This window comes from Prinia subflava, chromosome 8 (genome assembly GCF_021018805.1).
Source record: "Prinia subflava isolate CZ2003 ecotype Zambia chromosome 8, Cam_Psub_1.2, whole genome shotgun sequence".
In the NCBI taxonomy this organism is placed as follows: domain Eukaryota; kingdom Metazoa; phylum Chordata; class Aves; order Passeriformes; family Cisticolidae; genus Prinia; species Prinia subflava.
Window position 1 is genome coordinate 16,443,203 of NC_086254.1, and position 25,731 is coordinate 16,468,933.

A 25,731-nucleotide genomic window follows, 5' to 3' on the forward strand; every position below is an offset into this window, starting at 1 on the left:
CTGTGACCTTCCAGTCCTATCCAACCCAAACCATTCCCTGATTCCACGACGCAGCTGTTAGAAAGAAGAAAACATTTAATACTTTCCTTCAGAGATACAAGTCAAGAATTGTGGGTCATCATTATTTTTCCCCTAAAAACCAGGAGAAACCATTACAAAAAACCAAAAAAACAAAAACCAAAGATGGAGCGAGTTGTCCCAGCTGACAGAACGCGTTTCAATCCACCTGAATGTCCCCGGGGCGTGACCCTGGTCCCACCGGGGAGGGGACAGGGGAGGGGACAGGGGGACTCCGGCCCCTGGGGCTCCCTGCCCTGCTGGGAGCTGGGGGGGCTGCCCTGTGCCCCCCGGGCCGGGGTCACTGCTGGGGGGGGTCAGACATGCACGGACCGAGTCCTTACAGAGGAACGGGCTCAGGAGAGGGGAGCACGGGGCCGGGGCGCTGCAGCACGGCCCTGAGCAGAGTTGGGCTCAGAGCGGGGCTCAGAGCTGGGCTCAGAGCTGGGCTCACAGAGCAGAGCTCAGAGCTGGGCTCAGAGCTGGGCTCAGAGCTGGGCTCAGAGCCGGGCTCAGAGCGGGGCTGGGCCCATCCCAGCCCCAGGAGGGGCAGAATCCATTTTTGTAGCCAGGAGAACCGTGGAGCCCAAGGAGCTCTGCAGCTCTGTGAGCCCATCCCGAGCTGCTGGCCAGGAAAGGGACAGCTGAGGGGTGGCAGAAGTGACACCGAGATGAGCCACCCCTTTTCCCAGCACTCCGGGGGCACAGGGGTGCGCTGCCCCCAGGGAGGGCGGCTTTGGGCAGGGCAGGGGCGCAGGGAGGGCACCTGAGGGCCAGGTGAGCTCCAGCCACAGGAGGGATGCCCGGGAAGGGGGAACGTGCAGAGCCCCGGGCGGAGGAGCCACAGCAGAGCCAGCCCGGGCTGGGCTGGGGACATCCCCGTGTCCCTCCAGGGTGGGCAGGGCTGGCTCCGAGCCCCTGCAGGGCTGCCTTAGTGTTCGCTGGCTGCTTTAGTGTTGCTGGGCCCCAGCTGCCCTCCCCTGATCCCTCTGGAATCCTGCAGGGATCCGTGGGACAGGGGCAGCATTCACTGGGGCAGGAGGGGGGACTGGGGCTGCCCTGCCCCGGAGCCGTGCCCAGGACACACCCTGGCAGTGCCACCGCCTCATCCCTGTGACCTGGCAGTGCCACCGCCTCATCCCTGTGCCAGGACACACCCTGGCAGTGCCACCGCCTTATCCCTGTGCCCAGAACACAGCCTGGCAGTGCCACCGCCTCATCCCTGTGCCCTGGCAGTGCCACCACCTCATCCCTGTGCCAGGACACACCCTGGCAGTGCCACTGCCTCATCCCTGTGCCCTGGCAGTGCCACCACCTCATCCCTGTGACCTGGCAGTGCCACTGCCTCATCCCTGTGCCCGGACACATCCTGGCTCTCCCACCTGGCTCATCCGGGCGCTGGACCCAAAGGACAGGGACAGGGACAGGGACAGGGACAGGGACAGGGACAGGGACAGGGACAGGGCAGTGCCGGCGGCACGGCCGGGGCTGGGGGCGCGAGAAGTACCGAAGTTCAAGCACCAGAAGGACAAAAAAAAAACCAAAACAAAGGAAAAAAAAAAAACAGGGAAAGAAAAGAACCAAATTCACGGGGGGAAGGGGCCGCGGGACCCTTCTGGTTTGTTCCCTGGTGGCGCCGGGCCCCGAGGTGAGCGGGGAGGGCGGGGCTGGAGCCGGAATGGAACTCGGGGCACTGGGCGGGATTCACTGAGGTAGCGGGACCAGCACTTCCACGTAGTTGAGCGGGAAGAAGCCGGACTGGCCGTGGATCATCCCCTCGTACCAGTTCTCGTCGATCTGGTTCGTCAGGGTGATGATGTCGCCCTCCTTGAAGCCCAGCTCGCCGTCGTTCTCGGGCTCGAAGTCGTAGAGGGCTTTGCAGCAGGGCTGGTCCAGGGGGGCTGCGGGGACAGCGGGGACAGCGGGGACAGGTCAGCACAGCCCTGCCCAGCCCCGGGGGTCCTGCCCGGCCCCGGGGGCTCCTGCCCGGCCCCGGGGGTCCTGCCCGGCCCCGGGGGCTCCTGCCCGGCCCCGGGGCTCCTGCCCGGCCCCGGGGCTCCTGCCCGGCCCCGGGGGCTCCTGCCCGGCCCCGGGGGCTCCTGCCCGGGCTCTGCACCCCGCCGGCCTCGGCAGGGCTGGACCCACCAGCAGCCCTTGTCACTTGTCACTTGTCACTCTGTCACTTGTCCCTGCATTGTCCCTGTCCCAGCACAGATCCCGTGTGCTGCTCCTGCCTGCACCTCTTGCACTCCAGACTGGGATCACCACAAGCATTTACCCCTCTGGAGAGGGACACCCTGCCCTGCAGCTCAGTGCTGGGGGACTCTGGAGGGGTCACCCCACAGTTGAGGGTGACAGGAGGGACAGGACAGCAGCTGCCTCCCTGGCCACCCATGAGCAGCCCCCAAAACTCAGGAGAGGCCTGGAGTCTCATTCCCCCAGCTCAGCTCCAGGATTTGTGCATCATCATTTGGCTGCAAAGGGATTTTCTTTGGGATTTCCTCTGCACTGACATTTTGGGACTCTGCCTTGGAGCTGGGAGAATCCCAGTGGAGAGGGACAGAGCTGAGAGAGACCTGCAGGACCCCCAGCCCTCCCCACTGAGGGGCTCAGCCAGGGCAGGGGAACGGCAGCACGGGCAGGCAGCACATCCAGCTGCTGAATATCCCTGAGTGCCCAAGGCCAGGCTGGACAGGGCTGGGAGCAGCCTGGGACAGCCCAGGGTGTCCCTGCCATGGCAGGGAGGGGATGGGATGGTCCTGAAGGTCCCTCCCAACTCAAACCACTCCACGATTCCAGGGCCCACAGCAAGGGAGGGCCCAGCATGGGAAGAGCACTCAGAAATCACCACCAGCAGCAGCAGCCATGGCTGGGTTTGAGAGCTCCCCAGGCCCCCAGGCTGCTCCCACCACCACAGCCCTGCCCCGAGCCCCAGCCCAGCTCCAGGATCCCAAGGTCCTGCAGGAGGAACCACGGACCCCACATCACCCACAGCCCCTCCACGGACCCCACAGCACCCACAGCCCCTCTACGGACCCCACAGCACCCACAGCCCCTCCACGGACCCCACAGCACCCACAGCCCCTCCACAGACCCCACATCACCCCACAGCCTCCATGAGCTGGGGCTCTGCCTCCTCCCTGCAGCCTTCCACAGGGACACGGGGAGCAGGAGTGGGACAGATCCAGGCTGGGCGCTTGTAAGGACAGGGAAATCCTCGAGGTGGGAAAGCACCTGATCCCTACGGATCAGGACCTGCCTGGGTGCTGGGAGCTCCTCCGGGTGAGCCAGGCCCTGGGTTTGGGGTGGGGAATGCCAGGGGAGTGTGGCTGGGTTAATTCAGGGCTCAGCTCAGGCTCAGCAGGGAGCAGCAGCAGCTCCAGGAGCAGCAGCAGCAGGGAGGAGCAGCAGGAGGGGACAGGAGGCCACGCAGGGAGCAGTGCAAGGGAGGAAACTCACGGATACTCCTGACGGAGGCCCGGGATGGTTTGTCCGACCGGAAAGAGGCGGAAGCTGCTTCCAAACAAAAGAGAGACATGCTTAAACCAACGGGAACGGGAGGCAGGGACAGGCAGGGCCCAGAGGGGTCTGTCAGGAGAAACAGCAGGGCCCCCATGCTGTTAGGAACCCGCCAGCACCAGGAGGGAGGGAGGGATGCAGAGGGATGGAAGACGAGGAGGGAGGGAGGCTTCAGTTTTCCTGTCTGGCACTGGCAGCGAGAGGCCCAGGCTGGAGACCCCTCTGGCACATCCCCAAAGCCAACACAGCAAAGGCTCCTGGGTCCCAGCAGAAAACAGCCCGACCTAGAGGCACTCCTGACGTTCTCCAGAGGCACGGGCTCGTGCAGGAGCACCCAGCACAGCAGGCACGTCCTGTGCAGGCGGAGCAGCCGCCCTCCTTCCCGAGGCTGCTCCAGAGGCACCGGCAAACCCCCGGGCCAGCGTTACCTGAGGGTCTGGGGGCAGGGCTGCAGGAGAAGCCCCCGTTGGACTGGTCGCTCTCCCTGAAGTCGAAGGTCTCCCTGGGCTTGGGCTTGTACTCCCGCTTGGGCCGCGAGGACGCCTCCCTCATCCTGGGACAGAGACAGGGGAGGGCAGCAGGGAGGCAGCAGGGGCAGCACGGCTCCATCCCCGGGGCTGCACGGGGCAGGAGGGGGTTTGTAGGCAGGGACTTTGGAGGGTGGGGCTCCCCCAGGGTTCGGGATCTGCCCCCACATCCCAGGCTTTGCTAGGGAATGCTCAGGAGTTCAGGCCAGCAGAGGACACTCGTGCTGTAGTTTGAGAGCTCAGACTTGGCAGGATCCTCCCAGCTCCTCCCAATTCAGAGCAGGCACAGGAGCCACTCTGCAGCTTCCTCCAGGAGGGAAGAGCAGCAGGGCAGCACTGCCAGATCCTCGCCACGGAGGAAGGAGAGGTGGGAGGAGTCTTCCTCAGCCAGGATTTGGGCTGGATCAGACACCCAGCTAAATTCAAATCCCACCTGGAACAGCCAAAGGAATTGGCTTTTTCAAGGACAGGCTGAACAGGGCTCAGAGCAACCTGGGCTAGTGGAAGGTGTCCCTGCTCCATGAGCTTCAAGGTCTCCTCCAACCCCACCCACTGCTGGACTCCCAGGAGGACTCAGGTGCCCCCAGAGGAACCACGGGGAGCTCCCTGGGGCTCACCTGCGCTTGAGCTTCTCGGCGAGCTCGTCCAGGATCTGCACGGCCTGCCTGTGGTAGTCCAGCTGGGCGTCCACCAGCGCTGACAGCTGGCTCACCTGCTCGATCTGGGGAGGCACCGGGCTGGGCTCAGCGCCTGCTCCCGCCCGGAGCCCCCTGCACCGCCCCCGGGGCTGCCCTGGGCCGTGGGGAGCCCAGCAGAGGATTGGGGCTGGGCAGAGACTGCCAGGACACAGCACATTCCCTGCCACGCCGGGTTTGCCAGCTGGGAAATCCTTCCCGAATCCCTCCCAGCGGTGTTACCTCCCAAACTGATCCCCCACCACCCCGAGAGCCTGTTTGGTGCCAGGCACGGGCTCTGCTCTGGCCAAGAGCTGCAGCAGGGTTAGGGAAAGGCCTGTCACATCACCCAGGTCTGGGCATTCCCAGAGCAGAGCCACACTGGGGACAAGAGCGGTGGGAACTGGTGTGTGATCAGTGCCTGCCGCAGGAGATCCCACCCCAGGGACACCCCTGGAACCCCCCAGGGACATAGGACACCCCCAGGGACACCCCTGGACCCCCCCAGGGACACAGGACCCCCAGGGACACCCCTGGACCCCCCCAGGGACACCTCTGGACCCCCCCAGGGACACCCCTGGACCCCCCCAGGGACACAGAACCCCCAGGGACACCCCTGGACCCCCCAGCTCTGCGCCCCCACGCTCACATCTGTCTCCAGCAGGTTGTGCATGCTGGTCTCTGCCACCTCCTTGGACTCCTCAAACTTCTCCATGGCCTGCCGGAGCTCCTCGTCCGGGATCTTGCCCTGTCGCTTCTTCTTGTAGTCGAAGTCCAGGCGCCTCCCCTCCAGCTTCTTGAGATGGTGCTGGGGCAGGGTGGGGAGAACAGGGGAGAGGGAAAAGCCAGAGCCTTGGGAGGGCAGCTCCAGTTACAGGCTGAGCTCACTGGTGTCAGAAACCCGATCTCGTGTGGCTCCCACCTTTGCTGCAGGTGTGGTGGGGGAATGATTCCAGACCCTTCCCCTGAGGAGGAGGCTGTAGCAGCCCAGCTCTGCTCCCCACAGAAGCCTTTTGGGAGGGTGAGGAGCTGTCCTGCTCCTCCCAGCTCCCCGGGAGCTGCAGGGATCTCTGGGCAGCAGCAGTGTGGGCTCTGGGCACTGCACTCCTGCGTCTCAGGGCGGGGATGTTTAAAGCAGCCCCATGGAACCGGGTACAGACGGGCACGGAGCAGCACTTGGTGATTGTTTCACCCAGGACACCACTGACAGTGAAAACTCCCTCAGGGACCTGGCTGGGGAGCTGGAGGTTGGGATGGATCCTGTTCCAAAGCCTGGGCCTGACTGTGTGTAGCACACAGGAGATGCTGAGCTCCCAGTTCTCCCAGTGAGACCCCGCTGGGCTCCTTGGGATGCTGAGCAGAGACCTGACGGGAGCCTGGAGTCCAAATTTATCCCATCTGGGAGCTCACAGCACTAAGAACCCAACTCAGCAAGCCCAGAAGGGGCATTGGGATGTATTCCCACAGCACCCTCCATCAAACACGGCAAATGGAGAACCATTCCAACCTGCATGCAGCCTTTTGGGCTGCTCAGGAGCAGCAGGAGCAGCGCTGAGCAGGGAGGAAATACCAGAGAGTCTGGAGGGAGAGAACACACAGAGTGCAGGGCATTCCTGCCAGCCCCTGCCTCCCACCCCTCCGGAGCAGGCGGCTCCGTGCACCAACAGCCCCAGAGCCCAGAGAAGAGCAGGGAGACGAGGAGCAGAGGAGAGCAGGGGGTGCTTACCTGGATCTCTTTCAGGTCCTTGTCACACAGGTTCTGCAGGGGATCGATGAAGTTCTGCTTGACCTCGATGTCCAGCGAGTCCTTCACCTCCGCCAGGCGCTTCATGGACTCGCCGGCGTCCAGGAGCGCGTCCCCTTGAGGGCGGGGGAGAAGGGGTTAAACACAGCCCGGGGGCTGCAGGGAGCCCTTGGGTGCCCCCCAGTCGTGGAATGGGATGGGCTGGGAGGACCTGGAGCCCGTCCAGTCCCCCCTTGCACTGCCCCAGGTTGCTCCAAGCCCAGAGCTCAGAGTCTCTCACTGAAGCCTGCTCAGTTCAGCCCTCTCTGAGGCTCTGCCCATTCCCACCTCAGCCAGGCAGAGCTGCAGCAAAGCACGTTCAGTGCTGGCTTTTCAGTGCAGAGGAAACGTTTAGAGGTGAGATTATTCCTGTGCAGCTTTGGCAAAACAACAGTTTCAGCAGTGCATGAACACAGGAAAGGACACGAGTGAGAGAGAGGGTCAAGGGAAAACATCTCTCCACTGTCCAGCTGGAAAAATCAATACACCAGAAGTGTTATTTCAATTGTAATAACTCCAAATAACCTGGAAGGGAGGGATGGGGTCCTCCATGCTGCTTTAAAGGGGCCATTAAGGAAACAGAGTTTGGTGTGTGCTCCTAAAAGCTTCCTTCCCTCGCTCTCCTCAGTGCCTGTGAGCCAGGATTGATGTAGAGCTCTGAGCTGGCCAGGGAGGATCTCCAAAATCCTCTGTCAGTCCCAAAAGCAGCCAGAGGTTTTTAATTTTCCAGAGGCAAGGCAGCTCCTCCCTGCCCTGGCAGAGGCAGCTGTGCTGCCCTGGGACCATCACGTGCGCTGGCCGAGGTTCAGGGGACTCAAACTGATGTCACCACAGGGCTTCACCCCCTCCTCCCTGCCAGCCACACGTGGCTACGGGAACAGCCACGCCAGAGGAATTCTTGGCTTCAGCCTCCCAAAGGAATCACAGCAAGGTTTGGGTTGGAAGGGATCCTGAAGAGCTGTGTGAAACTCCCAGTCTTGCTCTGCCCCGCTCCTGCTCTGCTGCTCAGTTTAGAGGGAAGTTTTTATTTTACATCTTATTTTTTATTACATTTTATACACTTATTATATTACATTTTAAATTTATCTCAGCATTTAATAAAAGTGGATTGAGACCCAGGATACCTGGGATCACAGAATAACAGAATGGTTTGGGATGGAAGGACCAATCCCACCTCCCACTGTCCCAGCCTGCTCCAGCCTGGCCTTGGACATTTCCAGGGATCCAGGAGCAGCCACAGCTTCTCTGGGCACCCTGTGCCAGGGCCTCATCCAATTTTTACCAATCCAACCCTAAACCTCCTCTCTTTCCCTTGGGATCTGCTCCCTCTGGAAGTTTCTGAACCCCTTTTTAGCCCCGCGCTGTTCAGTGCCACGAGGTTCAGCCAAACCCTCCCCGAGCTCCGAGTGACATCTGGGCAGTGTCTCAGGAGCCTCCCCCAGCCCAGGGGCACTCACCGAAGTTGGAATCCTCTCCCAGCTCCTTCCCGTAGCGGATCATGCACTCCCCCAGCAGCCCCTCGGACTGGGGGTACCCGGGGTTCTTCACCTGCCCGCGGATCTTGGACATGGTGTTGAGCATGGTCAGCTTGGCTCTGGAAGCTGCCACACAAACGCCTCAGCCTCTGCCTCCTCTGCGTTCCCTGCACCCCTCAGCTTTCCCTCCTCGGGGTTTTCTTCCCCCCCTGCTACACCCAGAGCCCGGAGGCTCCGTTGTTTCCATCCCCAGAAATATCCCTCGCCAGGAGAAAAGGTTCTTTTCCAAGACACAAAGCAAAAATAGCTCCCCACAGCTTGGCCAAGGAAGGCCAAAGGAGTTTCCCCAGCCCTCCCGGGGACCCTGGGGTGCTCCCTGGAGCTGGAAGGAAGCAGGGCAGACAGAGCCAGCCACCCCCTCCCAGCCCACAGACACCACTCCTGGACATTCCCAGAAAAACCCTCAGGGCCTGTGAGGCAAAGGCTGCACCTGCTCTGTCCCTGCTCAGCAGCCTGGATTCAGGGGTACCCAGATCTCCCCTGATCCAAACCTGAGCCAAGGGGATGTCCCTGCTCTCCCTGTGTCCCTGGGAGGGGACAGGGAGCTGCAGGCCCTCACCTGGGTTGGGCTGGAGGTACTCGATGGTTCTGGTCAGCACTTCTGTCACAGCCTTGCTGGTCAGGTCCACTTTCTGCAGGAGACGAGAGCCCAGCCAGGATCAGCGCAGGGATTCAGCCACCCCACAGGAGCCAGGGGTGATTCTGGGGATTCCCCACTCACCTTTTCCATCTCCTTGAAGTCATCATCTAACTTGGTCCCTTCGGCCCCTCCGACCTTCTCGCTGACCAGCTGTGGAGAGAGGACAGGGAGAGGATCAGGGTCTGACTGAACCTTCCCACCCCAATTCCAGGGGGAATTCCTGGCAGGGAAAGGGAACAGGGACGGTCCACGCTGCCCCTGCAAGAGAAAGGAGGTGCAAAAAGCCCCTCAAAAAGAGCCCACCAAGCCCCAAACATCCCTGAGCACCCAAAGCTCGGCTCAGCCAGGATGCTCCTCACCCACCGGGAGCTCCACAGCTCCCGAAATCCCAGCCCACGGCTCCAGCTCCAACGCCTGCAGGAAAAGCAGGCAGCACAAGCGTCTCTCAGCTCCGTTCGGAGCCAAGGACTCGGTTTCACACACGGCACAATCCAAGTAAACAGGGAATGAGCACGCTCAGCTCCCGGCAGCCAGCACAGAACAGCGCAGGGAGAGCAGAGCCCCCCTCTGCAACTGCTGCCGCAGCTCGGGCTGGGGCCAGGGCCTGGATTCCCCATCAGAGGGGATGTTTGACACCCTGGGCCCATTCCATGGGGCCTCAGCAGCCTCCTGAGGGCATCCCCTGGCCCAAGAACAGCCCCAGTCCCAGCTGGCACCAGTCCCTGCCAAGGGGTGAGCAGTGAACCCACCCAGAGCCTCCAGGAGCCCACCCAGAGCCTCCAGGAGCCCACCCTGAGCCTCATGAACCCACCCAGAGCCTCATGAACCCACCCTGAGCCTCCAGGAGCCCACCCTGAGCCTCATGAACCCACCCAGAGCCTCATGAACCCACCCAGAGCCTCATGAACCCACCCTGAGCCTCATGAGCCCACCCAGAGCCTCATGAGCCCACCCTGAGCCTCATGAGCCCACCCTGAGCCTCCCTTCCCTGCAGCCCAGGCAGGGGTGAGGGAATCAGCAGTGCCTGGGGATGCAGGACAAGGAATTGGCCAAGATTGGAATCATGGAATCTCTGAGGCTGGAAAAGACCTCCAAGGTCATTGAGGGGACCCCTGTCCCCAAGGGCCACATCCGTGCGTTTTTTGGACCCTTCCAGGGATGGGGACTCCACCACTGCTCTGGGCAGCTGTGCCAGTGCCTGGCCACCCTGTCCATGAACAAATTTTCTCTGATTTCCAATCTCAACCTTCCCTGGTGCAATTTGAGGCCGTTTCCTCCTGTCCTGTTGTTCCCTGGGAGCAGAGCCCGACCCCCGCCTGGCTCCACCCTCCTGTCAGGGAGCTGTGGGGAGCAATTAGTGATTATTTTGCCCCAAACAACAGCGAATTCCCCATCCAGACATCCAAAGTGGTCTGGGAAACCTGGCACTGGCCCCCAGGGTTCCACGCCTGTCCCGGGGCACTGCCAGGATTCCTCCTGCTTGTACTGAAAACTCCAGATCTAAAGGAACAATCGGGTTTGTTTACTCCAACATCAAATATTTGATTTTTATCGAGGCTTTCTTCCTCTGGAACACTCCTGCTCCCATGGGGATATAAAATGGGGCTGGATGTTTTCTGAGGAAGAGGGGGAGGGATCCCTTCAGGGAATTATTCAGGTTCAGAGAACCTGAAGGGAAGGGAAGGGAAGGGAAGGGAAGGGAAGGGAAGGGAAGGGAAGGGAAGGGAAGGGAAGGGAAGGGAAGGGAAGGGAAGGGAAGGGAAGGGAAGGGAAGGGAAGGGAAGGGAAGGGAAGGGAAGGGAAGGGAAGGGAAGGGAAGGGAAGGGAAGGGAAGGGAAGGGAAGGGAAGGGAAGGGAAGGGAAGGGAAGGGAAGGGAAGGGAAGGGAAGGGAAGGGAAGGGAAGGGAAGGGAAGGGAAGGGAAGCTCTCCTGGTTTGCCCAGCTCTGGATTTCACTCTCCTGCTTTAACCCTCTGCAAAGGGACATGGGGCACAGCCAGAGTGAGCCAGGCTGGCCAATCCCTGCTCCCCACCGCTGCTCCAGGAGCCCTCGGAAGCGGCTCCAGGGGATACCCTCACCCCCAGATGGAGAACCCCTCCCAGTGAGATTTCCTGCTCCCCTGGGTGCCTGCCCCACGCCCGGGGTGCCAGCACACCCCAGCCCCAGCTGGGCAGGCACGCTTCCCTCTCGAGCCTGGAGAACAGCCCAGGAGCAGCTGCCAGGCCTGCCAGGACAAGCTCAGCAGGGCACAGCTCTGCCCCAGCTGCCACCCCCTGTCCCTGCCAGGATCCCACAGCCAGAACGGGATCCCTTCCACCAGGGCTGCGCCTCCAGCAGCCTGCTCTGCTCCCTAACACACCTGGGAAAGGTGCACTCATCCCCAGCAGTTCCATTCCTGCCTTTCTCCCTGGATTTTTGGCCTAGGACGCTGTGAACAGCCCCTGCCAGGACTCTGCTCCGAGGGGCCCGCGTGCCAGAATCCATCACCACAGCGATTCCGGGGGCTCCACACCCTCTGGACAGCCCAGAGAAGTGAAAGAGGCAAAACCCCCTCATTTCCAGACTAATTTAATCCTCCTTTTGACATCCAAGAAATGCTGCAGCTGCCCTGCTGGGAGGGAATAATAAGATTGAGGTTCTCTCCCTGCTGGCTCTAATTAAACTGGGAGGCATCAGCACAGGAGGAGAGGAGGAGGGACTCCATCCCCGCATCCCCACGCTCCAAACCCGTCAGGAGGGGACACAAACCAACACAGATCCCCAGACACGAGCCTGGGGGAGCTGCCACTGCCTCCTTGTTTAACCTGGAGCCTCACGACACAACCAGGAGCCGAATTCCCCCAGTGCCACGTTGTGCATCCCACCAAAGGGTCTGGGAAGGGCGGGCAGGGTGCCTGCCCTCCTCTGGGAAGCACTGACCTCTCCAGGATCCCTGGAAGGAGGGAAGGAAGGGTTTATCCATCCATTGCTTGGCTTAAAGGAACTGGGAGGCAGTTGGAGGAATGCTGGCGCTGCAGATTCCAGCAGCCCTTCCCCCAGGAAGCAGCTATGGGGCTTTTTGGAGGATGTACTGACAATTCTTGTGTGTTTTTATTTCCTGAGCAGCCAGGAGAAGGCTTGGGATAAATCCCTGTTCCCCTGGCTGGGATCTAACCCCTCCTGAAGCCACACTGGGAAGGGACGGCCCGAGCAGACACGGAAATGGTTAAAAACCAAACCAAACATTTCCTGGAAGAGCAGAACGAGTCTGACCCCCCTGGTTTCAGCATGGGACACATCCAAGGGCTCAACCCGGGAGCAGCCGGAGCCGCAGCCCTTGGCCAAACACTTCCCACAGCAAATATTGGCCCAGGGCGCTGCAGCTGGGCCGGGCAGACACCAGCAGCTCCCCGGGCAGCCCGGCTGGCATTTCACCTGGAATTCCACCCCCAGGGAGGCAGGAACGCAGCCCTGGCTTCCACCCGGGCTGGACTGAAGGGACACAGCTCAAACTGGCCCCAGACAACTCCCCAGCTGGCATTTCACCTGGAATTCCACCCCCAGGGAGGCAGGAACGCAGCCCTCGCTTCCACCCGAGCTGGACTGAAGGGACACAGCTCAAACTGGCCCCAGACAGCTCCAGCCTGGGGTGGGAGCACAGGGAGGGTCCCTGGGGTGCAGGGAGCATTCCTGGGGGCTCGGCAGCCAGGCTGATCCCTGGGAGAGCTCATCCAGGGGGACTGGACACAGCCAGGGCTGCTCCATCCATCCCTGGGAGAGCTCATCCAGAGGGGCTGGAACAGCCAGAGCTGTGTGAGCTCACCCAGAGGGGCTGACACAGCCAGGGCTGCTCCAGCCATGCCCCACAGCTCCATTCCGGAGCTCACAGGGATTCCTGCGGATCCCTCGGCAGGGCCGTGGGAATGGGAACAATCCCGAGCTCCCCTGTGCCCGAGCCCACTGCGGGGGAAGATCTCAGGGAATGAAAGAGCCGTTGTTGGAGGGAGCTGCCGTGGAGCCAGGGCGGGCAGGGAGAGGCAGGAATGCTGTGTGTGCAGGGAGGGATGCACAGGGATTCTCCTGGCAGCTGCACTGGGAGAGGGACACGGGAATGCTGCTCAGCTCCCGGGAGTTTGCCTGGGTAAATCCAGGAGCGTGGAGGATTAGGATTTTGGGAGCAGTGAGTGAAGCTGGCCCACTAGCAGAGCTGGGCAGTCCCAGCTGGGGAATTCCTGCATCATTCCAGGTGCAGAGGTGGGACAGATGTGGAGAAAAAAAAGGTGATTTTTGGGCTGCACCATCAGCAAAATCCCTGATAAACCTGGGAAGGTGCCAGCAGCCAAACCTGCCCAGCCGAGGAGCTCCTTGAAAGCTGGAGAAGGGCAGATTCCAGCACATCCACCCTGAAGGTCTCCCCTGCCCAGCTCACGGATGAGGGAGCCTCAGTCCGTGTTATTTTCTGCTAATCACCAGCTTCCCCACGGGATTTCACAGCCCTCATTTTAATATTTTGCTCTCCAGCCTTTAAATATTTTACAACGGAAAATTATCCCTAATTCCCTCAGCCTCCAACAAGCAAAACACACCAAGAGAAACCCAAAAATCAGGGTTTTTTTTTTAAACTCGCTTTCTTTTTTCCATCGCAGTCAGCCCTATTTATAACACATCAAACATTTGCCATCCTTGCAATCAAAACAGTTCCCTACAGTCGACTGAAAACCTTCTTCCTGCAGACTCTGGGGTATCAAAGCCTTCCTCTTCCTCCCCTCCACCCTCCTGACACCAAGTTGCCCTCAAGAAATACAAAAACAAACCCACAGACGAGCAAACAGAGAAGCAGCTCTGCCCTGGCTCCCTTCATCCCAGCCCAGGGGGAAAAGCCAGGCCACAAAAACCCAGGGAAAAAGGGGTGGGAATGTTTTGAACCCCCAAAGGTCGGCACAGATACAGAGGAGGAGTTAAGGAAAGCCAGGGTTAACTGGGATGACTGGTGCCCCATGGCACGGATTTGTGGGATCCTGTAGAACCCAAGCAGAGCCACCACCACGTCCCCAGCTCGGCAGGGCGTGACTCCCTGGCACTCAGCTTTGTTTTGGGCCACCCCATCACCCTGCAGAGCCAGCGTGACCCTGCCCAGCTCCGTGTGTGTGTGGGGGCCTGGCACAGAGCAGAGGGCTCCGGGCACTCCGCCAGCCAGGCCTGGCAGTGGCAGGGCTGGGACGTCCCCAGCACCTCCTGGAAAAACACCCCAGTCCAGCTGCAGCACCTGGAAACGCCTGGGGCTTCTCCTGGAGTGCCCCACACAGCTCTGCTGCCACGGAGGCTCCCTGCAGAACCTGCTGGGGCTGGGAGGTGTCCTGGGCCACCCCAGGATCCCAGGATTCCAGGATCCCAGCCCTGGGATCCTGATGGGATCAGCCCATCCCAGGATTCCGGGATCCCAGGATTCCGGGATCCCAGGATTCCAGGATCCCAGCCCTGATGGGCTCAGCCCATCCCAGGATTCCGGGATCCCAGGATTCCAGGATCCCAGCCCTGATAGGATCAGCCCATCCCAGGATCCCAGGATTCCGGGATCCCAGCCCTGATGGGCTCAGCCCATCCCAGGATTCCGGGATCCCAGGATTCCGGGATCCCAGGATTCCAGGATCCCAGGATTCCAGGATCCCAGCCCCGGTGCCATCCCCAGCAGGCAGCCGGGTTGGGGCGAGTTGGGCACACCCACAGCACAGCTCACACTGATCCCAGCAACTCCTGACCTACTTTGAGGAGAAAACAGATCCCAGTGTTTATTGTGCTGAGGAGGGGAGGAACGATCACCTCCAGCCTTGGAGGGGGAGGCGCAGTCCCAAGCTCCCACTGGCTGCCCTTGGATCCCTGGCAGTGCCCAAGGCCAGGCTGGACGGGGCTTGGAGCAGCCTGGGACAGCCCAAGGTGTCCCTGCCACGGCAGGGTGGGACTCTGTGACCCTCAAGGTCCCTTCCAGACCCAAACCCCTCTGTGATCCCGGGGTTTCTCACATCCTCTCCTGGCAAAGCAGAGAAGGAGGAACAGCAGCTCCAGGCTCCAGCCCCTCTGAGCACACCCTGCTGCTGGCTCCCAACATCATCCCTATGGATCCCACCTGCCTGGGGGCACCTGGACACCCCACCGGCCTCTCCACTGTCTGATCTTCCCCAGAAACAGCTCCCAGGAGCATTTCCCCTCCGATATCCAACCCTCAGCCTTCTCCTGCAGCTCCTTCCCTGCCTTTCCCCATTCCCATCTTCCACGAGAGGCCAGTCCTGGCTGAGCCTCGCCCCGAACTGCCAGGGATGAGCTGCGTGATGGAGTCATGGAATTGCTGCCCTGGAAAAGGCTCGTGCCAGGCACTGGAGGTGCTCAGCTGCCTCCAGACACGTGCACAGGGAAAACGTGTCCCGGAACACCCCGAGCTTCCACCCCCTCAGCAGCCCAGGCCGGGCTCTCTCCCCTCCCCGCAGCGCCGCAGGAATTCCTTGATCTGGAGCAGGAAGGTCAGGCTGGAACAATGAACAGCTCCTTCCCTTCCCTCTGCCCAGGAGGAAAGGCTTCCCAGTGACCTCGGCTCGTAATCTTATCCCATGCAAACCGCAGGGAAGAGCTGCACAGGCGGAGCAGGAGCCACCTGCCAGCCCTCCTCCTCCTCCTCCTCCTCCTCCTCCTCCTCCTCCTCCTCCTCCTCCTCCTCCTCCTCCTCCTCCTCCTCCTCCTCCTCCTCCTCCTCCTCCTCCTCCTCCTCCTCCTCCTCCTCCTCCTCCTCCTCCTCCTCCTCCTCCTCCTCCTCCTCCTCCTCGGCATCGGGTGACTCATCTCCATCCAGCAGATGGGCTGCAGGAGCGAGGACACGGGAATTAAAGGCAAACCCAGGATTTCAGCAGCCAGCGGGGCCGGTGGCAGCGCGAGGCTGGCCCAGGGCACCCCGAGGATGCTCCGGCCCCGCCTGGGGAATTCCTCCTCTGCTGGGCTGCAGGGCACAGCTCCAGCCCTGCCCCTGACCCCTGTGCTCCAGGCTCCCTGCTCATCGGGGCCAGCTCCCTTTTCCAGCAGGACCCTGCCCCAGAGCAGGCTCATCCCAAAGGATGAAGGTTTCCACAGGACTGCTCCTGCTGGAGGGATGGGGGCACCTCCCATTTGCATCCTGTTTTCTCCTGTTATTATTCCTCACATGCTCTGAACCACACCAGACACAATTTCTGTTCAGGTGGGAAAAAACATCATGGAATTGGGTCAAGTTCCAGGGAAAACATGAACATGTAAGGAAGCAGCAGCAACGCTCTCCCAGCAATGATTTCCCCTCACACACTTCCAGTGACTTCAGCAATGGAGAGGAAGTTCACTGAACCGAGGGGAAAGGTGGAATAAATACTGGCCTTGCACCCAGACTTCCTGCACAGCCTCCCTGTGTCCTATCCCCGTGAATCACTCTGGCTTTTCCAGAGCTGCTGAGCCATCGTTCCTTGCAGCTCCACCCGCCCCAGGACCCAGGGCAGCAAAGGCAGCAGCTCCTCCTGCCCTGGAGACTGGAGCTGCTCTGGAGCTGCTCCTGACACGGGATAGAAAAGTGCAAAGCACCAAAACGCCTCCCAGGAATTGCAATCCTTGTTTTTCCCAGCAGCCTTGTCCTGCAGTCAGCATTTGGAGGGTTGGCCCACGCGGTGCTCTGAGGCATTTCCCAAAAAACAAAGGGAAAAAGAAGGAAAGGAGGGTGTAAGACACCTGTAAATCCCTGGAAAAAACACCTCCCTGAGGTGCAGGACACTGCTGGCATCACCCAAAGCGAGGATACAGCAGGGGGCAAGAGACTGTGGAGGAGCTAGAAGGAGACAGAAAACCCCTGGACCTGCAGGATGAAGGGAGCAAGCCAGGCTGGAGGGACACAGAGAGCTGGGACACAGAGAGCTGGGACACGGCTCTGCAGCCACCAGGGAGATCAGGAAAGATCCAAGGGAAGGCAAACTCCTGCCCCTGGCTGGGCTGGGCGGCAGAGCCCCGTGCAGAGCACGTCTCACACAGCAGCACAGCCCGGCGCCCTCCCGGCGTGCACAGACATCAAAGGGGACAGAAACGGCCCAGGACACTGTAAACACCCCTTTTCCTCGTGCCTTTCAATTCTAGGAAAAGCTCCGTGGCTATCGGAGCGCAGCACGGCATCCTAAGGGAAGGGAGAGTGGGAAGGAGAGACCCCAGCACCCCCAGGGCTGCCAGGAGCCACCGGGGCCAGCGCTGGGTCAGACTCCTGCACCAGCTCCTGCAGAGCTCTGCACTGGGCCTGCCCCTCCAGGGACCCCCTCAGCTCCCCAGGGACCCCCTCAGCTCCCCAGGACCCCCTCAGCACCCCAGGGACCCTGTCAGCACCCCAGGGACCCCCTCAGCTCCCCAGGGACCCCCTCAGCACCCCAGGGACCTCCTCAGCTACCCAGGGACCCCCTCAGCTCCCGAGGGACCCCCTCAGCTCCCCAGGGACCCTGTGAGCCTCCCCAGGGACCCTCTCAGCTCCTCAGGGACCCCATCAGCACCCCAGGGACCCTGTCAGCTCCCCCAGGACTCTGTCAGCACCCCAGGGACCCCCTCAGCTCCCCAAGGATCCCCTCAGCACCCCAGGGACCCTGTGAGCACCCCGGGACCCCCTCAGCTCCCCAGGGACCCCCTCAGCTCCTCAGGGACCCCCTCAGCTTCCTAGGGACCCCCTCAGCTCCCCAGGGACCCCCTCAGCTCCTCAGGGACCCTGTCAGCTCCACAGGGACCCTGTCAGCTCCCCGGGGACCCCCTCAGCACCCCAGGGACCCCCTCAGCTTCCAGCCCATCCAAGGTGCTGCTGAATCCATTTTCTTCCTGGCTGCACACCAAGACTCATTTTGGAATGGTTTAAATGGGATGAAATCCCCCCAGCCCTTGGCACCGCTGTGGCCTCCCTCCCCTGCAGGCAGAGCAGAAATCCCGGGAGATCACATTTGGATCACATTTGGATCACATTTGGATCACATTTGGATGATGTTTTACCCCAGGCAGGCACAAAAGGCCAGAGCCTCTGCCCTTCAGAACTCCCCCAGTACAACCAGCAGGAGCTTTACTGGGACGGGAGCTCCTCCAACATCTGGCAGCCCGGATTTGTGCTGCCCCTGCTCCCACAGACACACGTCAGCAGCAAACAAGACGGGTCCTAATCCAGGGAAGAAAATCAGGGAATAAAATACCCCAGCACCTGCTCCTGCAGTGGATGTGCTTCGGCTGCAGATAATTGTTTACCCTTTTTCTCCCTTTTTCATCATGAAAGTGGCAAAATTAAGTTTAAACGCAGCTAATCCTGGTCAGGAAAGTGGTTAATAAATTATCACTGGAGAAGAGTCTGGACCAGCCAGGGGCTGCAGCCGGGTTTTCAGGCTCTAGGGTGAATTATGAAGCATTTTCTCAATTAGGAAAAGCCCTTTAAAGCTTTAATCATGCAAATTTAACCTTCTGTCTCAAAGACAGAATTTCATTATGGAGATGTTTAACTCATCTTTTTTTTTCTTTGCAGCAGAAAAGCAATTTAATTAGTGACAGTACCATGAACTTTATTAATAGCCAGGCATTAGGAGATCCTAAAATTCCCAGTGGCTTTAAAAGGGCTGGTTCTATTAATTAGCTATTGGTGGTGAGGCTGGAAGGGGGGGTTACAAGGCTTTTCTTGGAGCAATCCAATGGATTCTCCATGCACTGGGAGAGGGGCAGGACCTGGGGCACCTCCAGGCACTCCAAAAGCAGGAGAGGAACCCCAGCCCTGCTTCATCCCTGAGCGTGGGCCAGAGGAACCTTTCCTGCAAGCCACGGGGTCACTGACTGAAGGGATGGGGCTGAGGGGAACAGGAAATCCGTAAAAAAATTAATTATCACTTTGATAATCACAGGGAGAGAGGCCAAGGTGGGCTGGATCCTGCACTGAGCCCTGCCACGGAGCAGCTCAGGAAAAGGGAAGCTCTGGGATGCTGAGGGGCTTTCCCAGGCCTGTGACCTGGATCCTTCCCACCTGATCCAGGGAGGAAGGTGGGACACGGCCCCGGCACAGCCCCGAGGGGAGGAAGGCAAGGCTGGGACACAGCCCCGGCACAGCTCGGAGGGAGCAGATCCCAGGGAAGGACAGGATCAGGCTCCTGCCTGCTCCCACTCCAGGCATCACCCCCAGGCTGGATTAACCCTGCAGCTGAGGATGGAAGGAGCAGGGACAGCGACCTCGGGGTCTTATGAAACACCAGGGCTGAGTTTCCATGTGAATGAGTTCAGCTGGAATTACACAGCCAGAACTGTCAGGATTAGGGATTTATTTTATTTCTGGGCTTTTCAGCAGCTCTCCAGCCTGCCCCGGAGGGGACAGCAGCAGGGATGCAGCAGCAGCAGCCCCTCACACCCCAGTGGACACCAGTTCCCTCCCCAGGGCAGGCTGGATGCTGGCACTGGGATTTCTGCAGTCTCGGGCAGGAGGAGCTGCCCTGCTCCCTCCCCAGCCCCGGTATTCCCACAGGGATGGGGCTGGCAGCCCTGGAAAAGGCACTGGCATTTGCAGGCATGGGGGAGAGGAGGAAGAAGGAAAAAAAAAAGTGCTAAAGAAATGAATCAGCTTTTACAAGGCAGGCTGCCTGAGCTCATCCCCATTTTGCTCTTTCCCAGGAGGGAAGCAGTGGCAGGGAAAGGGGGAGGGAGGATTTCCTCCAGGAGCCCTCCCCTGTGTGAGCAGCTGGAAATATCCAGGATTTCAGGGGGATGACGTGGATTCAGCACCCCAGGGCCACACAACCCCCTCGGCCTGAGTCCCGGATCCTTCCCTCATCCCAGAGCCCCCACTGCAGGCACAGGATAAACTTTCCCTGGCTGACATCAGCCACGGGAAGGGAGCAAAGGGAGCAGGATGTGGAGAGCTGGAGTTCCCCAGCTCTGCTCTCTGCCTTCCAGGAATCGGAGCTCCTGTTCCTGCCAGGGCCCAAAAACAACCTTAAAGGCGGGGAAAAGCCAATTTATAGGAAACTCTGGAGAGAAACAATCTTGGAAAAACGAAACCTGCTTGGTTGTGGGGCTGCTCAGCTCCAGCAATGATTAACCCGTGCAGGGACAGGGCTTTGATGCCAAATCACCCTGAAAAGGAGAGGGAACCCACAGGAAAATATCCTGGCTGCCTCTGTGAGTGTCCAGTCAGCACCAGCCAGGCCTGAAGGGATGCACTGGCACCTCCTCCCTGCCTCCAACAGGTCTGGGGACACTCAGCCCTGCCCCAAGGTTTGGGGACACTCAGCCCCTGCCCCAAGGTCTGGGGACACTCAGCCCCTGCCCCAAGGTCTGGGGACACTCAGCCCTGCCCCAAGGTCTGGGGACACTCAGCCCCTGCCCCAAGGTCTGGGGACACTCAGCCCCTGCCCCAAGGTCTGGGGACACTCAGCCCTGCCCCAGGGTCTGGGGACACTCAGCCCCTGCCCCAAGGTCTGGGGACACTCAGCCTCTGCTCCAAGGTCTGGGGACACTCAGCCCCTGCCCCAAGGTCTGGGGACACTCAGCCCCTGCTCCAAGGTCTGGGGACACTCAGCCCTGCCCCAAGGTCTGGGGACACTCAGCCCCTGCCCCAAGGTTTGGGGACACTGAGCCCCTGCCCCAAGGTTTGGGGACACTCAGCCTCTGCTCCCCACCTGCCACACGAGGAATCATGGAATGGGCAGGGCTGGAAAAGAGCTCTGAGACCAGCCCAGCTCCGGGGTCACCACTGCTGTCCCCAAGTGCCACATCCACAGGGTTTTTGAACACTTCAGGGCTGGGGACGTCACCGCTGCCCTGGGCAGCCAGTTCCAATGCCTGACAACCTTTTCCATGGAAAAATTTGCATGAATATCACATTTCAGCCTCAGCGAGGCCGTTCCCTCCCTCCTGTCACTTGTTCCCCGGCAGCCCTGCCCCTTCCAGGGAGCTGCAGAGAGGAACGAGGTCTCCCCTGAGCCTCCTTTTCCCCTGGATCTGCAAAGACACCCCCAGAACAGCCACCCCCAGGGCCAGCACAGCCGCAGGGAGCCAGGGGAGGATGCTCCGGGACGGATCCCGGCTGGAAGCAGAGCTGGAGGATGTCACCTCAGCACATCCAGCTTTCCCCCAGCCTCGGGAGCATTAATGTGGAAAGATAAACCCAGGAGCTGCAGAGGGATCCAGCCCAGGTTAATGTTAATACAGAAACATCAGGTGCTGTGGGACAGAGGTTGGCAGGAGGCTCCAGGCTGGCAGGAATCAGCAAAATCCCTTCACTTCCCAGTCCAAATTCCCGTGTACAGATAAGGAGCTCAAAGCCTGCCGCAGCCAAATCCCTCCCACGGGAATTCCCTGCTCCCCTCTTTGCTCACGGGGTGCTCAGCCCTGGCACAGCTTCCCAAGGATGTTGTGGCTGCCCCGTCCCTGGAAGTGTCCGAGGCTGGAGGGAGCTTGGAGCAGTCTGGGGTAGTGGAAGGTGTCCCTGGCCACGGAATGGGATGAGCTTCAAGGTCCCTTCCAACCCAAACCATCCCAAGGACACCTCCTGCCTCCAAGACAAAGCAGGGCTGTGAATACCAAAAACCATAAAATGAACAAAAATTTTTAAAAAAAGGAGTTTTTGAGAGGTTCATCTGAGAAAGGGAAGGAAAACCCCACATTTGAAAGGCGCTCCCACATTTGAAAGAGGAGCAACAAAGTCACCGCAGAGAGAACCTCGGCTGAGGAGGGAAGAAAGGAAACCCAAGGAGAAGTGAAGGAAATCCCAGCTCCAGAGCAATGAGCACACAGGGCAGAGAAAGGGGAAATGCCCTCTCTGGCAGCTGCAGCCTGTCCCTCACTGCCACACTCGCCCCAGGGCACGGAGAGCGTTCCCTGCTGGCCCAGGGAGCTCGGGAACGGCGGGTCCTGCTGGGCTGAGCTGGCTCTGGAGCACATCCCGGGCCAGGCAGGGAGCAAGGGGCTATTTATGGTCAAAAATACCTCTGGAAGCCTTGGGAGCTGTCATCAAAGCCAGGGAAACGCGTGTGTGTCAAGGGCTGCTGAGTTTTAATTAGCACTTGCCTTTTCCCCTCCTGGAAAACGGCTCTGGATGAGGAGGAGGAGGTGGCTGGGCTGTGCCTTGGGCCAGCTCCTGAGCCCAGGCAGGCCTGGCAGGGTTTAGGCTCAGCTCACACAGGCGTTGGGAGCACGTTAATCCAGTTTGGGATGACAGCAGCGCCCAGGGCTCAACCCCAGACTGGTTTGGCTTGGAAAGGACCTTAATCCTGTCCCAGCCCTGCCATGGCAGGGACACCTCCTCTGTCCCAGGCTGCTCCAGCCCTGTCCAGCCCGGCCTGGGCACTGCCAGGGGCTGCAGGGAGGTGACTCCGGGGTCTCCTCCAACCCAAACCCTCCACGGAGATCCGTGGGCAGCACCCCAGGAGCTGTGCTGGGAGTCCCAGTGCTCCCACAGCCCCGTGGGCTCTGCAGAGGGCAGCTCACACCCATCCCTGCACTCCCACAGCCCCGTGGGCTCTGCAGAGGGCAGCTCACACCCATCCCTGCACTCCCACAGCCCCGTGGGCTCTGCAGAGGGCAGCTCACACCCATCCCTGCACTCCCACAGCCCCGTGGGCTCTGCAGAGGGCAGCTCACACCCATCCCTGCACTCCCCTGGCCCCAGGGAGCCCCTGGCTGCTCCTGGAGCCTGAGCCAGGCAGGATTCCGGGGTCACTCCAGCCCCGTGTGCTGCCCCTGGAGCCAGGCAGGATTCCGGGGTCACTCCAGCCCCGTGTGCTGCCCCTGGAGCCAGGCAGGATTCCAGGATCACTCCAGCCCCTGGCTGCTCCTGGAGCCTGAGCCAGGCAGGATTCCGGGATCACTCCAGCCCCTGGCTGCTCCTGGAGCCTGAGCCAGGCAGGATTTGGGGATCACTCCAGCCCCGTGTGCTGCTCCTGGAGCTGAGCCAGGAGGATTCCGGGGTCACTCCAGCCCCGTGTGCTGCTCCTGGAGCTGAGCCAGGCAGGATTCCGGGATCACTCCAGCCCCGTGTGCTGCTCCCCATCCCGCTGACACCCCCAGCGTTCCCTCGGGATTCCCCGGGAGCTGCAGCCCGTCCTGCCCACTGCCTGGCAGCATTTGCAGGATTTTAGGATTTACATCAGTTTGTACAAAACCCAAGCGGTGCAAACGAAGCTGTTTCTCCACCAGCAGGCCCCTGCGAATTCCCGGCTGGATGAAACCTTGGAGCAGGCAGGCAGGGACCTCCCACCCTGCTCCAAGCTGCTGCTGCTGCTTCTCCCCCTTCCTCACAATGTTTCCTCCAGCTTTCCTTATTTTTTAGAGAACAGTTTGAACAGGCAGAACCTGTTCTGGACACACTGGGAGCTGCTCCCCATCCGCAGCATTTGCCAGCACGACTCAGATTTTTTTTTTTCCAGGATACTCCGGGCTCTCTCCTGCGTGTGGGCGCCCGGCTGCCTCACCCAGGGAGACGTGGGCTTGCAGGAATCTCACGGATGAGCCCCCCCAGCCAAGCCCTGCTCCCTCGGGATGCTGGTCAGGGACCCCAAACCCCCCGGGGTTCCCCCTCCTGGCCCCGCTCTCCTTCAATTAAGGACAGACGTGGAACAAAACGTAACATTTGAGGAAAGATCTTCCACATGTTTGGCTTTGGCAGCGTCTGATGGGTTGAAGGGAGCCAAAAAATAACTAATCCTCCCCTCCTTCAGCCAAGGGCTGAGCGGGACCAGAGGGGGGAAAGGGAAGAAAGGGGGGAAAGGGAAGGAAAGGAAGGAGGAGACAAAAAAAATGGCCAAACTGGAACCAGTGACTTCCAGTTTCCAGCCAGAGCATCCCTAAATCACAGACACCTCTGCCCCTGTCCCCGGAGCACTGCAAGGGGGTGGCAGCACCTCTGGAGGAATTCGTGATTCCTCCAAAAAACGGTTTCATCGGGGGTTTAAAATGATGTTTTTGGGTTTAGGAACACGTTAGTCCTGAGTCAGCGAGGGGTTTTCACCTCCTGACACCATCCTGGCCAGCAAAACCCTCCCACAGCGAGCTCCCAGCACGACCTTCCCCATGGGAGCTGTGAAAAACCCACCCCACGTCCTTCAGTGGGTTTAGTGGGGAAGGGGTGGGGGATGACTTCAGGAATTTGTTATTTTGCTTTGCTGGGTAAATAACGTGGATTTGGGGACACAGAGCCAAGGAAGGAGGCGACACACGTCGCACACAGGGGTGGGATGAGCTGAAAGGGTTTAAACTCAGTGATGGAAAACACGATCTGTGCCAAATTTATCTGGAATTTCAAAGAGGGGCAGGAAAGCAGCAGCAGAGGGGGATTTGTGATTCCTGAATCGTTCCCAAAACGCATTAAAAAAACCTCACAACTGCTAACAGGAAGCAGTGGGAAGGATAATTCTGCTCGGGGGCGTTGGGAATGGCCACCCCTCATTTGAGGTGTTCATGAACCTTGTTTGAGGCCGATTCCCACCGGGAATCACGGAGCGGTTCGGGTTGGGAGATTCCCCCCCATTCCACCACCCCAGGCTGCCCCAAGGCCCGGCCAGCCCGGCCTTGGACACTTCCAGGGATGGGGAATTCGGGGAAGAGCTCCGAGGACAGCGCAGCGACCCCGCGCCAGCGCCGGCCGCGATCCCCGAACCGGAGCAGCTTTTTCGGACACTCCTCAGCCCCATCCCCGTGCCCCGACCCCGCAGCCCTGCCCCGCTCCAGCCGCTGCCGAGAACGGGCTGCAGCTGCGGCCGGGGCTACCGGGGCTCCCGGGACCGCCGGGGCTCCCGGGACCGCCGGGGATACCGGGGTTACCGGGCCCTTCCCCCGCAGTCCCGCTCGGGCTCTCCCGGCGCATCCCGCCCGGTTTGGCGCTGGCTCCGTCCCGGTTGTGCGGGCGGGTTTTGGGAAGGGGGAAGCACCCCCGAGGTGTCACCCCCCGGTGACCCCCGCCGTGTCACCCCCGCGGTGATCCCCGCCGTGTCACCCCCCCGGGGACCCCCGCCGTGTCACCCCCGCGCTCTCCGGTCCTCGGAGGAGTTTCCCCGCCCGTGTCCAACCGGGAGAACGGGACCCCCGCCCCCCGGCTGCCCGAGGGGCCCCAGCTCGGCTGACAGCCCGCACCGAGCCCCGGGATCCCCGGAGAACCGGGAGATCCCAGCCCGGGATACCGGGGGTGCCAGGCGGGACACGGGGGGCACCGGGGGATGCCGGCCCCGGGATGCCGGGAGGGGATAACGGCGGGGAAAACCGCCGGGGCAGCAGCGGCCGGGACGGGTTCTCCGAACCGGTAAGGGAAGAGCGGCCTCCCCGGAGCCCAACGGCGGCGGGAACGGGCGCGGGGTGCCGGTGCCTCACCTGCGTCGCTTTGTAGAACTGCTTCTTCAGCCCCGCCACCGACATGGTGCCGGTGCCGGTACCTGGCCCGGTGGCGGCGGGGGCCCGGTCTGCGGGCGGCGGGACCTGGCGCGGGGGCGGCGGGAGCCTCGGGAGCCTCAGGACGCTCCGCCCGTCCCAGCCCGGCCCGTCCCCGCCGCCGCTTCCGCCGCCGCCCGGCCCCGCCCCCGAGCGCCACCGAGCGGCGCTGCCGGAGCGGCGCGCTCTGCCAGCGCGCCCCCTGCCGGCCGGGCGGAACCGCCGCCCGTCGTGACTAAGCGGCGGGGAGAGGGGCTCTGTCGCGACAGGCGGGACGGGCGCTCATGTTGGGAGCCGACTGTGGCGCAGCCGTGTCTTTCTCCTGAGGGACCCAGCACCGACCGCAGGGAGCGGAGCGCGTGTGCGACACCGGGCCGGGACCCCCGTCATAGTCTTGGGGGGAAAATGGGGCGACAGAGGCTCCAAATGGAAAACTACGGCTCCCAGCGTCCCTCGCGACAGCGGCTGCGCCTGCGCCTCGCAGCGGCGAGCGCTAATTGGCCGCCGGTGCCGCCGCCATTTCGCGCGTTGGCTCAAGGCCCATAGCGGCGCGGCGCGCGGCAGTGCTGGCTGCGGCCCCTCCGCCCGGTGCTGCGGACGGACC

At 61.2% G+C, this 25,731-nt stretch overlaps 1 protein-coding gene across 21 annotated transcripts; it reads right to left on the reverse strand.

The window, feature by feature from the left end:
• Nucleotides 1-57: 57 nt before the first annotated feature.
• Nucleotides 58-25,270, reverse strand: SH3GL1 (SH3 domain containing GRB2 like 1, endophilin A2). Of its 21 annotated transcripts, none has more exons than XM_063403516.1 (13): nucleotides 25,071-25,270; nucleotides 8,817-8,885; nucleotides 8,655-8,727; nucleotides 8,018-8,161; nucleotides 6,504-6,637; nucleotides 5,427-5,585; nucleotides 4,721-4,824; nucleotides 4,005-4,129; nucleotides 3,517-3,573; nucleotides 1,387-1,958; nucleotides 1,303-1,356; nucleotides 1,176-1,231; nucleotides 58-1,145 (listed from the first exon to the last, which is right to left on the reverse strand). In XM_063403516.1, the coding sequence occupies exons 1-10, from the start codon at nucleotides 25,113-25,115 to the stop codon at nucleotides 1,762-1,764; spliced, it is 1,107 nt and encodes a 368-aa protein (XP_063259586.1). In that variant the 5' UTR covers nucleotides 25,116-25,270; the 3' UTR covers nucleotides 58-1,145; nucleotides 1,176-1,231; nucleotides 1,303-1,356; nucleotides 1,387-1,761. The 21 variants fall into 21 exon arrangements, with proteins under 21 accessions (XP_063259586.1, XP_063259585.1, XP_063259589.1 ...); XM_063403515.1 differs by having other exon boundaries at nucleotides 1,303-1,342; nucleotides 1,373-1,958; XM_063403519.1 differs by lacking the exon at nucleotides 1,303-1,356 and having other exon boundaries at nucleotides 1,176-1,215.
• Nucleotides 25,271-25,731: the final 461 nt, after the last annotated feature.

Bases quoted from the DNA above. Each gene is read 5' to 3' on its own strand.
- SH3GL1 (XM_063403519.1), bottom strand. From the start codon at position 25,115: ATGTCGGTGGCGGGGCTGAAGAAGCAGTTCTACAAAGCGACGCAG. The intron at 6,638-8,017 runs GTGAGTGCCCCT...CCCGCCCTCAAG, and splicing joins GGGAGAGGATTCCAACTTCG to GGGACGCGCTCCTGGACGCC. The intron at 4,825-5,426 runs GTGAGCGTGGGG...GTGCCTCCCCAG, and splicing joins ACAACCTGCTGGAGACAGAT to ATCGAGCAGGTGAGCCAGCT.